The following is a 15,349-nucleotide window of genomic DNA, read 5'->3' on the forward strand; positions in this document are numbered from 1 at the left end:
CCCCATGGTCCCCAGCCGGCTCTGGAGGGGCCCGGCCCCGTTATGTAACCCCGACTAGGCCGCGCGCCCGCGCTGGGGGCTCTTCTGAGGAGCGCTGCCCGGGGAGCCGCTGGCTGGCCCGCCGGGGGTCCGTCCCGGGGGCGCGGGGCGTGGCAAGGGCCGGCCGGGCGGAGCGGAGAGGGCGCGGCGGGCGCGGGCAGAGAGAGGTGCGGCGCCGCCGTTGGAGCGCCTGGGCCCTCCGGGGGGAGGGGCGGCGAGCCCCCTCCCCACTCCGCGTTCTCCGGGCCCCCAGCCGCTGCGGCTGGGCCCAGAGGACTGGTCTCGGAACCCCCGACTCACAGCGGCTAGTCCCCGAGCTCCGCTCTGGCTTGGGAGTTTGCCGGACTGAGCCGGGAGGCTGATGGACCATATGCATGGGGGCGGGGGGCTGACGAAGTTGGGAGCAGACAGTGACCCCTCGGTCCCCCTTAGCTGCCAGCGGACTGGCCTGGGGCCATGTTGTGCCTTCTTTCGTCTTGTGTTTCCCATATGGGATCTTAAACTTGGCACCCAGGGCTGACGCTGGTACCCACAATTCATGCCCTGTGGCCCAGCTCCAGACGCTGAAGGGGCTGATGATCAATTTCGCACAAACATTTTGACAATTCCAAGCAGATAGGTTTCTTTGAACCTTTTAAAAGGGATTTCCTCCAAATTCTTTTATTTTTTCAATCCAGAAGAAAAGCAGTGTCTCTCTAAATGGAAATTGAATTTGGTTCTGCAGGAGAGGACAACAGGTTCACTGTGAAATTTAGTAACTATCGTAGCTTTCCCCAGTCAAATTTGTATACTGCTGTAATTTTCTGGTTCTCCTCAGAATGTTAATTCTAAATGGTATTTGCCTTGGTAAAGGAAGATTTCAGTGCAGAAGTAGTCTACAAAGGAGAATTTTCAGCATGTGGTTATAGGTTTGAGTCCTCGTGGTATTTTACAATTTAGCTCTTCTAGCTGTGGGATTTAGAGAAATAAGTGAGGTAACTGATGACACCTAAGTTGTAACATAACTGTACACCTTGGGTATGCTTTTGTTTACACATGTGGAATGATTGCTTTCCACAAGCAGGTGACCAATGCTTGGAAACATTGGGGGTTTTCTTAAAGTTTAAAAGAATTAAGAAGTTAGTTAATGTGAAAAGTAGTTAGCTATATCCTTATATACCCAAGATCTAAGGATCATAGGGATAATTCATTCATTCAATAAATATACTATATCTGAGGCACTATTCAAACCTGTAAGAGTACAGCAGTAAGTAAAACAGACCAAAATCCATGCTGAGTCAATAAACCTGACCTAACTACAACTGTAAAAGCGAACAATTTTTCCTGCAGATTTTGTGGGCGGTGGAAAGATCTCTTCAAGTTACACACACTATAAATTCTTCAACAAAAAGAAAGCTTTTTTCCTTGGCTATTGACAAAGATTTGAACAACTTAACTTTATCAGTGACATAAGAATAGAAAAATCGTATTAAACACAGTTGGTAGAATTAGAACAACTGTGGCATTTGAATAACTGCTGTTTACAGTTAACATGAAATGATGTACCTCCATTCATAGCAAGAAAATTAAGAGTCTCTTATTGTTTACATGTTTTCTGCTGTATTTCATCTTTTTGTATTTGATGCTCACTTTGCATCCTCCTAGCCAATCAGTGCGAATCAATGTGAAAAAATGAATTTATTGTTATTGTTTAATGAAGATATACTATTTTACTATGGCTTTTGGAACTTGAATTTTCTTACCCTAAACATTAATAGTATATGTACCTTATTCAGAGTTTCATTTGTAAATATTTCTAAAAACTCAACAGTGCTTTAGCTCTTAAGTCTACTTGCTCTACTGTTTGGCATTCTTTAAGTTAAATGTTAATGAAAGACCTAAATATATTTCTACCTGTCTTTCCTGGTTGGAGCATCATATAGCAAATGAATGTTTCAATTCACTTATCTGTTTCTTAGTTTATATTGTGTAGTATTGGACTAAAGAACAAGACCATATATTTTTTCCCAATTCTGTTTTTAAAAAGATTTAGAAAATTTCCATTTCTGAAGCAAACAGAATGAGTGGGCTAGTTACAAATTAGGATGTTTGGAGATGCATGATTATCAAGTATCTGTTGATTATCAAATTTAAGTCTATCCCGAATTGTTTTTCACACCATCTATTGCCCGTTTTGTTTCTCAACATCTGGCCAATTTTGGTCTTATTAAACAGAGAGATTTGTTTTTTTTTCTGAGGCAGTGTTGACGGTTTCGATAACCACTGTCTAGTGTTTCATAGCCAGACCTTTCATGGACTTATTATTTTCATGTTCTCAGTCTGTACCACTTTCTGAGCCTTGGCATAGGAAGGAGGCAGCTGTGTTAGAGAGTGCTGGACTGCAGGAATCAGGAGACCCAGGTTCCGACTCCATCCCAGCTTTGCCACTTTGGCCAGTCAGGGCATCCACAGCTTTGAGCCCCAGTGCTCACATGTGTTAAATGAGTTTTGAGGACTAAAGGTGATACATGTACAGTTTGGGTAACACTTTATAGATCCTGGTGTGGTATGCAAATACCACCATGTTGTTGCTATCACAATTTAATGTGTGATTTATTCTTTAAGAAGGCAGGAAAGACTATAAGTACAACTGTAAACAAAAGTTGAGTAGTCAGAATAAGGGGTCAGTAGCTGCTTGGTCTTCCTTAAAGAAAACTGTTGCTGAGACATTTGGGCTCTAGTCCAGCCACTGTTACTGAGGTGGTTGTCAAATGATATCATTTATTCTCAGTATCATGACTGTTGGAATGATTTCAAGGGCAAGATAAAAAAGAAAATTAATTTTAGACATCATTTTAACCTTCTTTGCATTTATACATATGCCTATCATTTGAAAATTCAAATATACTATAGAAATATGTTAATCAAGTTAACAACCACAACTAAGAGAAAAGAAACAGGATTGGTGGAATTCCTCATTGCCTCCTGCCTAGTCTGATCTTTTATATTATAAAGGCTAAAGTTCAATGCAGTTTTTAAAGTCTCAACCAGCATAGAGCCTGACACAGAGTAGGTTTTCAGTGTTCAACAAATACTGAGTGAGTAAATTAAAGTTACTAAATATAAGCTAGTTCATTCTGTTCACTAAGAACCTATATTGTTCAAGGAATTGTGGAAGATACGGGAAAACACATGGTACCTTGTCTTCAAAGCATTTACTAGTAGGCCCTCTTAAATTTGTACAGTGGTTTAGAGGTTCCAGAAGAACTTTGAGTTCTGTTCAAGTAAAAATATTTCTGTTATATTAAGTTTTAGCTTACTGTTTTAGTGGTTCACCTCACAAATTAACAGCTGTATTTTGGCCTGTGCTATTTTATGATGAAGTAGATAGTTGCCAGTAAGTTAAGGGAGTATTTTCTAACTCAAATGAGATAGGTATGAAAGTACTTGGAAAATTATGAAAATAAGTTATTAATAAGAGAAAATAAAAGGAAAACTCTCCTTAACTCTTACATTTCCAAGGTCCTCTTTCTAGCACTCATTTTGTCTCCCTGTGTCTGGTTTCACATGCGCATCAGGTACTACCAACAGTAACATCTCATTGCAGGCAGTGATTTTCCAGGTGAGGTGGGTTTGGGGAGCTATGTCATTTTAAAAAGCATTAAGAGGATTGTGTGTGGCTTGTCTCCACCTATCATCCTGCCAGACTCCCTACTCCCTTCCCCCTAAGAATTATTGACTCTATAAAAGGAAGATGAGATAAGGTATAATAAGTAGAAGATGGAGGCAGAAATATTTATGTTTCAAGTTCTTGTATATTCCAACTCTCCACAGTTAAAATTATTACTTACACAGGTAAATATAATACGAATTTTAAGTAAGTCACGTGTTTCAAGCTTCAGGAAACAATTTTGTATCTTTGTTACCGGTGGCTGAAGGAAGAACCCCTTCATTGTGAATTTACGACTACTTCCTGCCTTCCTGTGTTGGATCCTGCTTGTAGCGGTTGTCTGAAGCTCAGGCAGTACAGTAGTATACTTGACTGTCAGGTTTTTGAAGCTTAATGCCTTAAAACTAAGGACTTAGGACTGGTACATGTGTTACCTTATCCCATCCTTATTTCAGAAAAGAGTTCTCTGGTCTTTGGTGCTTCTTAAAAGCTCTTTAAAAAAGACTTTTCTAAATGATCAAATTTTGCATTCTTCTCAGTTTCCCAGTTTCCTTTTTCAGACCCTTCTCTAAATCTCATCTCCAGAGATTTCACTTGACTGCTTTTTCTGCCTCCTTAATGATGTTTTCTAAGCCTTGTTTCAGACTCCTTTAGGCTATGCTTATTAAAATCACTGGAGGCTGGCATGACCCTTGGCTGCCTTGATTGTGCATGTGTTCTGCAACTGAAACCCCAAATACCAGTGTTGCAACCTCATAGCCTAAAAGCATTTTGGTAACCTTGATAGGCTTTAACAATACTGGACCTGACGCAAAAGGGATAGATTCTGTATGGTTTTAGAGGAGTGTTGGGGAAGAGGGTGAGTATAATGGAGAAATTGAAATGTTTTCCTTAACATGTGAGTGAAATATTTACCCTTCTATTTGTGGTTTCCACAAAATAACTTTAAAAATCTGCCACATTGGAATGTTTGCACTTAATTTTTGCCAGCAGTGTAGAGTACTCTCTTTAAAAAGGACTTTCCTCCAAGTTTCATTATGATTCTTCTTGTCTGAGCAGTACTGGCAGTTCAGTTTCCTTAGGTGTTTTGAAAATCCCTTTAAATCGCTGCTCCTGGGTTAAAGAGGGGAAAAGGAGGGAATGTGATTCAGAGTATTTGTTTAAAAGCTTCCTGTTTTATCAGCAATATTCTCCTTTCTCTTTGTATTGATTCTATATGGCCTCTCTTGAACCTAACTAGATTTGGAAATTGATTTTAATAGTAGGCGTAATAAATTAACTTTCTTAACTAGTTATATGTATGTATATTGTATGTAATATTACGTACAATATAATATATACGTACATATATATATGTATGCATGTATGTATATTGGACCCAGTCCATGTTCTGTTAGCACTTGTATTTGCAGAGTCTTCTTTTTGGCCATTTCTCCCAGATCTCCCAACTGATACAAACCCTTTGGGGTTTTATGTGTATGTATATATCTTTTTTTTTTTTTATTTTCTAGGCATCTTGTGCAGGCTGGAGGACATACAGAAATTTCATAAACATAGTTAAATGAAATATTGTGACTGAGTTATTTTTCTTCATAAAATTTAGTGTGTTCTTCACATGAACTGGTTACTTTATTTTCTAGGCTTATTAGACTTGGGCATAATTATTTTACTTGGATCTTTTTCAAGAATTAAGTCCCAAAGAAAAATAAGTTGACTTCCCAGCAAGCTGCACAAGTAAAATGGTAACATACCAACAGTAGAAACACATATCCTTATTAGACTTTTTTCCATTGTGGATTTCTTCAAAAACTAACGAGTGACTTTTTTCTCTCACTTGGCATTCTGGCACATGCATGCTGGCAATCAAAACTTTCAAAAAACAGAATCAACTTTTAGAAAATGTTCTCTGAAGCTTAATATCTTTAATTTGACATTTAATTGCGATTACATTATCTCAGCTCATCAGCCTTCCAGGGTGCTTATTATCCCCAGCCTTTGAAGCCCTTTCATAAACTGGCCTTGTTTCTTTCATATTTTTTCCTCTGCTACCCTTAAAGACAATGTGCCCACTTTGACTTATGGGATTGTGTCCTCAGAAGTCATTTATCCCTCGCCCCATCTCCTCTGTTGCGTTTTTTTTTTTTTTTGAGACAGAGCCTCAAGCTGTCCCCCTGGGTAGAGTGCTGTGGCATCACAGCTCACAGCAACCTCCAACTCCTGGGCTCAAGTGAGTCTCCTGCCTCAACCTCCCAAGTAGCTGGGACCACAGGCACCCGGCACAATGCCCGGCTGTTTTTTGGTTGTAGCTGTTGTTTGGTGGGCCCGGGCTGGATTCGAACCTGCCACCTTAGGTGTATGTGGCTGGCACCTTAGCCACTTGAACCACAGGCGTTGAACCTTTTTTTTTTTTTTTTAACAGGTTTTACATTTGGTAATTAAAATGGTACACTAGGCCACTTTAGGTATCCACCCATATCACTGATGCATTTACGCTGTTTGGAATCCATTTCTTTCTCAGCGCAGAGAAGTTGCTAGAAATAATCTTGCTCTTTAAAAAAATTATATTATTACTTTTTTCATCTTTAGAACACTTTTATTTATTTTTATTTTATTTATTTTATTTTTGAGACAGAGTCTCAGGCTGTAGCGCTGGGTAGAGTGCTGTGGCATCATAGCTCACAGCAACCTCCAACTTGGGCTCAAGTGATCCTTTTGCCTCAGTTTTCCTATTTTTAGTAGAGATGGGGTCTTGTTTTTGGTCAGGCTGGTCTCGAACTCATGAGCTCAAGCTAACCACCCGCTTTGGCCTCCCAGAGTGCTAGGACCACTCCCTGCCTTAGGACACTTTTAAAAATAAGCTGCTCAGTCTGAAAGTCAGTACTTTGCCTGTCTTGTAGCAAAGACGCTTGGACACTAGAGAGAATGAATTCTATTTTCATGGCCAAAATAAGAATTCCTGTCTCAGAATAGAGAAATACTGAGGCTTGAATAGTCTTTCTCAGACGTAATAAGAATTTTTTTCTCTTTTTTTAGGGTTAATGAACTATTCCTTATAGTTCACTGTGCTTCTGACTTCATTAAAAATGAGTTCTGTCTTTTTATTTTTAAATTATGTGTTTTTCTGTTATTATGCCCATTCTAGGAGTATTAATATTGTTGGGCTACAGACTTGAGTTGTCCCATCTTTTGTGCCCTAGTTATTTTTGTAAAGGACATTTGACTTAAATTTTTTTTTCTGCAGAGTTTCATCGTGTTTTAAAAGTCTAGTTTACAGATTGGTAGTTATGAGTTAAGATATTGTGGGTTTATTCTTTCACAAAGTAAATCTGTTCATTTTTTAAAAACTCATTTTCTTGGAGAATTAGAGAAATTTCTAACTTAAATATGTATGTGTGAGTGGCTGTGAAGAAGGAGAATAATATTACTGAGTACCTAACATGAGAAAGTTGAATATAGTAGATAGGCACATGGGCTTTGAAGCCATCTGGGGGATAATGCCTCTGACACTAGTTGTTTGATCTTGAGCAAGTTATTTATCTATTTTAATCTTCAGTTTTCTCATCTGTAAATTGAAAATATTATCTACTTTATAGGATTGTTATAAGGATAACTGAGATATCACATAATATACTTAGCCCAATACTGAAAACTAATTACTCAAACATTTTTTTGCTGTTACTACTATTGTTATTAGATTTTTATCTGTTATTATCTTATTTGGTCCCAGTAAAGGTATTCGCTTCAGTTTCTCAGGTGAGGAAACCAAGGTTGGTGGAGGTTCGGTTACTTGATAGAAACCCGTATCTGTCCAACTCCAAAGTCTATCCTCCTTTTGTTTCATTGTATTGTGTCACTTCATCCTTTCTGAATGGGTCTCATATGTAGTAATTTATATGATCCTCTCAAACTCTACTACGTGGAGGGAAGGTGTCATTATCTTCATTTTCCAGGTGAAGCAGTAGGTATCAGAAGTATCATGGCCAATGCCATTGGCCTTTTTCCTTCTCCAAATGGGTGTCTGTCCTCTATTAAATAAAAAAATCATTATAGACATGACAATTTAATGTAAAATGTGATCCTGGGACAGCACTGATCTATCAATTTACAACTATCAAGAGCATTAGGGAGATAATTACTGAAATTTGAATAAAGTCTATAGATCAGATAATACTATATTAATGTTCATTTTCTGATTTTAATAATTATACTGTGGTTATATAAGAGAATGTTCTTGTTTGGGGGAAATTTAGGGCTTAAGGGGCATTATGTTTACAGTTTATTTTCAAATGGTTCAGGGAAAAATTCATATACATATATAGGGAGAGGATGATAACAGAAACTTGATAAAATGTCTTACTATTTGTGAATTTGGGTGAAAGGTATAAAGGACTTCTTTGTACTACTTTTACAACTTTTCTGTAATTCTAATATTTCAAAATGGAAAGTTAAAGAGAAGTAACACATGCTTGTTATCAAAAATTTTAAGTAATATGACAATGTATAAGAGTAATGTATAAGTCCTTAGTAGTCTTTCTCTAGGATGTTATGTATTTTATATAGTTCCTTCTTTTTCTCCTATATAAACAAATGTGTCTACTTCTTAACAAAAATAGGATTCTGTTTTACTTGTTCACTTCTTTATGTAGAGACAAGCCTCTTTTGTCTTTTAGCAGCAGTACAGGTTTCCACGTAGAATTCACACTTGGTCTCTGTAGTCTCCTAATTTTTTTCTGTGCTTTTTCATCATTGCCCTGCAGCCTATTAGTTCTCTGTTCTCATGTTCTTTTCCTTTAAAATGGCAAGAACTGAGGGAGAGGGGAGGTGAAGGGAGAGGATGAGTGGAGGGAAGGTATTTGGCAGTATCTTACCTAATGTACACAATGTAAGGGTACATTTCAAAACAACTAAGAGTATGTTATAAATGTCTAACCACAAAAATAAGTGAGGTGATGGTTATGTTAATTAGTTTGAGTTAAACATTCCACATTGTATATCAAATCATCACATTGTACCCCATAAATGTATACAGTTATGATTTAATAAAAGTTAAGTTAAAAAATAAAATAAAATGGCAATAACTGCTCTGCCTATTTCATAGTTGTGTGGATAAAATGAGATAATGTGAAAGCATTTAGAAAAGGTACAAGTGTGACAGAAATGTAAGGGGTGATTAAGTAGATTATTACTATCAATTATATAAGCATAATATTTGATTCACTTATTAAATGAATTTCGATAATGTTTATATAATGTTATCAACTTTTAGGGCTTGCGAGTTGTTTGCTCTCATCTATTAAGCTTCTTTACCCTCTGTCCCAAACTCCATACACTCCACACTTGTTAAAAGTGTTTTTGAAGATGAAATTCGCAAACACTAAATTCTCCACATGCATTAGGTTCCAGTACCTGTCCTTGGTATCTACATAGTCCTTTATAAAAATGCTATACACAAAATTCTTAAAAGCTTTTTTAGTGATTTCCATGCTAGGTAGTAATTTTTTTCTTTTAAATTTGGCATATTTTACACTGCTAGATTTGTCATTGCAATGGCTGTGTGTGTGTATGTGTGTGAGTTTGTGTGCATGTGTATGTGCAATCAACTCTAGAAAGGGTCCCTTTGCAGTCTTCAGAATAGAAAAGAGAAAGGTGGAATAACTTGGGTGTTCTCATCCTGCTCTCCTTTTTTGGATTATACACAAGGATGTGCTTGCAGAACATAGCAGTGGTTCCAGTCTATTTTATCTTGAGGCTCATGCACAATTTTCTGCATTACAGCATTTCTTAAATTTTGTCTCAGGACCTTTTTGCACTCTTAAACATGATTGAGAACCTCAAGGAGCTTTGGATTATATGAGCTGTGTTTATCAATATTTACTGTATTAGAAATTAAAACTGAGAAAAACCTAAAATGTGTATTAGTTTACTTTAAGATAGCAATAATGAACTCCTGAGAAGACTGGTGTGGCTTTTACCTTTTTGCATATTTCTTTACTATCTCGCTTAAGAGAAGAGGCTTTGAGAGCCACTGCTGTAGTCAGAGCCAGTGGCAGGCAGGCCAAATGCAGTGATAATCGGGCACCCAGAGTAAGGCTATTTAGATTCGTTTCTTCCAAGTGAAGAACATTCAGAACAGATTGGGAACAGGTGCATGGTAATCCTTCAGGCAGAAGCTGTATTTGTTACCTTTGTCAATGTTGCTTTGTTCAGACACCTTTCCCCATCATCTGTGCATCTGTGTATCGCCTCTCTCTCTCTCTATCTTCATTGTAACTGCGTACTTTGGTAAAAGCCCTACTGTCAGTCCTAAACACTCTTCTGAATTACAGATCATTTCAACAAATATGTGATAGAAAGAAAAATTGTAAGCTCCTGTGGTATGCAAGGTGCTGTGCTGGGCACTGAGGAGATAAAGTAGGAAACACGATGGACTTTGATCTGGTGGACTTTACGTCTAAACAGCTAATTACACAAAATACTTTTAAATTATCATGGTGATTAAATGTTTTTATAGTACAGGATGGTATACAGCATGTAAGGGGGTCCTAGTCTTTGGGGTCAGGGAGACTTTTTTTCTGAGGAAGCGATGTTCACACCGTGTGCTGGCAGAAAAGTAGCAATGGGAGAGCTTCATTTAATTGTACTTAGATAGGGATCTTGGCCATGACTAGCTGTGACTCAGAAAGAAATCTAGAAAAATGGAAGCTTTAACCCTTAACAGTTGGAATGTTCTCAGTTGAGGAGAGGATAGCCAACAATTTGGAAATAAGTACTGATTATCTGCTTAGGGCTTTATCTTCTTTCTGAGAAATCCTGGAATTCAGTGGAAGTTCCATAACAATGAGAAGTTTATACTATATATACTATAGTCCATTGTTTCTCAAAGTTGAATGTACACACAAGTGGCCTATGGATCTGGTTAAAAGGTAGGCTTAAATAGGTCTGGGCCCTGCAATTCTGCTTTTCTAAAAAGCTCGTACATGGTGCTCATGCTGCTAACCTTCCTAATGTCGCGGCCCTTTAATACAGTTCCTGTGGATTGCGACCCACAGGTTGAGAACCACTGCCTTAGCCCAATACTTTGATTAGTAAGATTGTAATCACAGGTGGCCAGCGTGAGAATTCAGCAGGAGTACAGGCCAGATAAAGGGCTGGACAAATACTCCAGAGATGATGTCCAGTAGTGAGAGGTAATGAATAACAGAGAAGACAAAGCAGTTTGGTGTAGGAAGTATCATGCCACATACTGAATGCTAAAGGACATTCATTCACAGTTCCCATTACCAAGAGGACAAAAAGCTAGGATTGAGATAGATGGCTACTAGCACAGCCAGTGACATACTCCGCACACTCATTTCTGTGGCGAGGACCAAGTGAACTAAATGGCCATTAGTCTGCCTGGGAAAAGGTCGGTTAGTTACTAAGGATTGATGGCCTCCCTGTGGTAATTATCTGGGCTTCAGGAAATAATCTAGATGAAAGGCAGCTAGAGGTACTGGAGAGAAGGTGCACTTTACTTAGAAAAAGAAGAATGTTCAATACTCCTCATTAATCACAGATGATTAATCCATAGATGGAGAGTATCACTAAGTAGATTCAGGTAAAAAATGGTTATAAATGGCAAGGGTAGAAATAGAATAGGGGGAAAAAATTTATAGATAATATCCAGTTTAAGAATCACCACTGTTAAAACCTAGTAATTGCATATGCCTTTTCTATATTTCACTGGCACTCAAAATAGAAGCTTACAAGACCCTCAAAAGATATTGTTGTCTGCTCTTCAGTGTATTATTTTGGAAAATATCTTTTTGTTGCAATTATGCTTTAAAATTTTGTTGAAGATACAGTATTTTATCTTTATTAACATTTATTTGGATCAAAGTATTATAACATCAAGTGAGCCTTGAGTTATATAATGAACTGTGTATATAAAAATGTTTTATATTTAATCACATTTTTTTATAGTTTAAAAGTAATACTTTAGAATGGTGTTGTAGCTTATATCCCTGTCTAATTTTCTTCCCCTTTGAAATGTCATCTCTTTGGATTTGGCAAAATCTTATGATCTTCAGAATATGGAAAGAAAAGAATTAGGGTTTCTATACTTTATGAGCAGGATTTTAGATTACTTGTCTTAAGACGTTTGTATATGAACCTTGAGAAGGACATGTAAATAATGGTTTAACTGAATCAGGCAGCTATTATCTTGAACTTTCTAAAACTCTGTGGGACTGAAATGACTCAATAGAATTCAAGATTAGTCCTAGAGAAAAATCATCTTTGTTAATTAGATTGTCTCCTGATGAGGCAAACCATCCTGAAAAGGGAGCCTGAGAAAGGCGAGGATATGGCTTATATTTATGAAAAGATCAAGTTTCCTCAGTTATCTGTACTTCTAAACTGTGATTCAGTAGGAACGTGGTGTCAAGAAACATCAAAGGTATGAAAGCAGTTGCTTGAAAAGAAATGAAATGTATAAAAAAGAACCTCCCCTTAGAGTTAGAGAACAGAATAGTAACTAGCAAAGATGATCGTTTTTTGTACTGCCTCAGGTTTAAATGATTGAGTTATTTAAAACTACATTTTCAACAAGCTGTGGTTCTTTGGATAATACTGTCTAACTAGTGAAATGTTGTCTGCCATGCATGCTGGGATCCTCTTATTCCTGGGGGCATTCCTGGGGGCATTTTGGGCAGAGAGCTGTTGGTACAACTGTCCTTCACCTGAGGAATAGTAATGACTAGATCTGGTGAAGTACCCATCATCATGTCTCTTTCAGCTACATCCCCTAGACAGCCCCATGGGAAACAGGATTAATCAGGGTAGTAAACAGGTTTCCATACCCCTTGTTTGTTTTTTAAGAGTGGAGGTCTCATTATATTGCCCAGGCTGGACTTGAACCTAGGCCTCCCAAATAGCTGGGTTTACAGATGTACGTCACCATACCCAACTGTCCAGTTTTTTAAATGCCCTAAAATCATGGCCAAGAGGCTGTTGTTCCTTTTTTAAAATGTAGGAACAGTTCTGGACACAAGGAAAAAAACCTTTTAGTCTTAAAGTCAAGCACTTTGGAAAATTTAGGTTCAGACTGGATTTGTGCTCCTGAATACCTGCATGACTTAGTTATTCTTTTTAATAAAATGTGCATTGCTCTCCACTGGTTTAGTTATGGATTTAATGAGTGAGAGACTGAGGGCCTTGTCCTTACCTAGCCTAACCAGGTAATAAATAAAGGAAACTAAAAGGTGGGACTTAGGATTCAATACATTCTTTTTTTTTTTTTTTTTTTTTTTGAGACAGAGCCTCAAGCTGTCCCCCTGGGTAGAGTGCCATGGCATTACAGCTCACAGCAACCTCCAACTCCTGGGCTCAAGCGAGTCTCCTGCCTCCGCCTCCCAAGTAGCTGGGACCACAGGCGCCCGCCACAACGCCCGGCTATTTTTTGGTTGCAGCCGTCATTGTTGTTTGGCGGGTCCGGGCTGGGGATTCGAACCCGCCACCTTAGGTGTACGTGGCTGGCGCCTTAGCCGGTTGAGCTATAGGCGCCAAGCCAGATTCAATACATTCTTTTGTGGCTTGATTCGTTCCTTGATTTTATAGCAAGCTTCTAAATAGACTTTGTTATCTTATTATCAAACTCAAATAAGTTGTAAGAATTAACTTTAGAAACTGACCTAATGACAAATTATATGTAGTTATGAATACTGTATCATTGAGAATCAAATGTATCTGTTCTTGACATCTCTTACCTCTATATTTTCAAAAGTCACAGAAAGAATCCTCAGTGCTGGATCCTGCTTTTGTTTATTTTCCTCTAAGTATATGTGTCTTTTTGTATTTTATTGAAATATATTTAAAATTGCTTATTCTAAATCTTGATTTTGTTGTTGGTGTTTATTGAAATGTCTAATTTGATCACATCAGTATTAGAATGTTTGTATTGTAAGACAACATTTTAAGGCTTTAGTCCAAGTCAATGTTAATTTTTGATATTTCCAATCTGTATCCCTTAGAAAACTTTTTTTAATACCGAAATTTGACCTGTTGCAAAATTGGCAGGATTAGGGACATAGAAATAGAGGCTTATTAATAAGTAGAATCTAAAGGCTTCTATTATCCATTATTCAGCTAGTGACCTGGAAAATAGACTTTTAGATTATATGAAAAATAATTTTTTATTCATGTCCCTATCTTGTTTTGAACTATTGCAGTGGTTATATATGTGTCCTTAATGTAAGTCAAGAGGGAACTGGGAACACATGTTTTTATCTCAGCTAGAGCAAGGCTTGGATGCATAAAGGTTTTTTCTTTAATGTACATTTTTGTGCCCGCACAGCCTCTGGTAATGATTAGCATTTACTCCCTAAGTTAGTTTTGTCTATTTAGGGAAGTCATTTGGCTTTTGTTTGGTTAATGCAGATGAATACTATATAGAGAGACAAGACAAGAAAGGGGGGAAAAGGACAGAATTCTTCAAGCATGTAGGGCTGTGCAGCAAGAATTTCAATGACTCTTCAAACAGATGTAGAGGGGTGGAGAAACAGCAAATTTGAAGCCTTTCAACTGTGACATTTTCTTCTAATGAAGAACAGCTTGAAAGCTGTAATTTTGAGAGTGTTGCAGTATTTTGAAATCAGACACTTAGCACATTTTTAAAATAGTGGTGAGATTAAAATGTTTTTTTCTGATCTTAAGTGGTATTAAGCACTTTTGGCCATCATCTTATCTTGATAGTTGTGGGTCTTAGAATGAACACCAGAGCTTTTAAAATTCAGATGGGCCCCAGTAGCATCTTTTTTTGTGCTTTATTTCCATTGTTTTCATAGTATATGAAGTTTTTTCTTTTCCTTTTAAAACAATGCATTTTCTATTTCCACTCTTCACAAATGACCTTGAATTAATTCTTTATTTTTGTGTTTTACAGCACGTTTTTGTACTTGAAATTCCTGGTAGTGTGGGCACTTGTCCTCCTAGCAGACTTTGTCCTGGAGTTCAGATTTGAATACCTGTGGCCATTCTGGCTTTTCATCAGAAGCGTCTATGATTCCTTCAGATACCAGGGACTGGTATGTTTTCTTTCCGTGTGTGAGGGACTTAATTACCCTTCCAGGAAAATCTTCAATAGCTGGGATAATGAACTATTTAAAGTAGATATTATTAGCAAAATGTAGGTGACTGTATTGGGATGAACTAATAGTATCTAGGGATTGAAACTGAACTCTTAAAAGACTATTTTGTCTAAACCAACTAACCAAATCATTGTATTTTCTCCACCTCTCTTTTTCCACAGAGGAGAAAAGAGGTGAGACTAAGTAGAAAACAGAGTAGCGGAGAAGTAATAATTGTTCAGTCCTGCTCTGAAGGGTTTCTGGAGCCCTTGTCACTATGTTAGTGATTGGATTAATCAGAGCAGTAGTTCTCAAACTTTTCGATCTCAGGGGCCCTCTACATTTTTAAAAACTATCAAGGACGGCTCAGCGCCTATAGCTCAACCGGCTAAGGCACCAGCCACGTACACCTAAGGTGGCGGGTTCGAATCCCTAGCCCGGACCCGCCAAGCAACAATGACGGCTGCAACCAAAAAATAGCCAGGCGTTGTGGCGGGCGCCTGTGGTCCCAGCTACTTGGGAGGCAGAGGCAAGAGACTCGCTTGAGCCCAGGAGT

The 15,349-nt window shown here is 37.9% G+C and overlaps 1 protein-coding gene across 1 annotated transcript in view; it reads left to right on the forward strand.

Moving 5' to 3' along the window:
- Positions 1–15,349, forward strand: part of MACO1 (macoilin 1) — a 65,236-nt gene that overhangs the window by 377 nt on the left and 49,510 nt on the right. The window contains exon 2 of the mRNA XM_003799774.2: positions 14,610–14,751. Within this exon, the coding sequence (XP_003799822.1) occupies positions 14,610–14,751 (142 nt within the window). The remainder of the gene's footprint in view (positions 1–14,609; positions 14,752–15,349) is intronic.

Source organism: Otolemur garnettii, unplaced genomic scaffold (genome assembly GCF_000181295.1).
Source record: "Otolemur garnettii isolate 467f Iridium unplaced genomic scaffold, OtoGar3 scaffold00156, whole genome shotgun sequence".
NCBI classification, from domain to species: domain Eukaryota; kingdom Metazoa; phylum Chordata; class Mammalia; order Primates; family Galagidae; genus Otolemur; species Otolemur garnettii.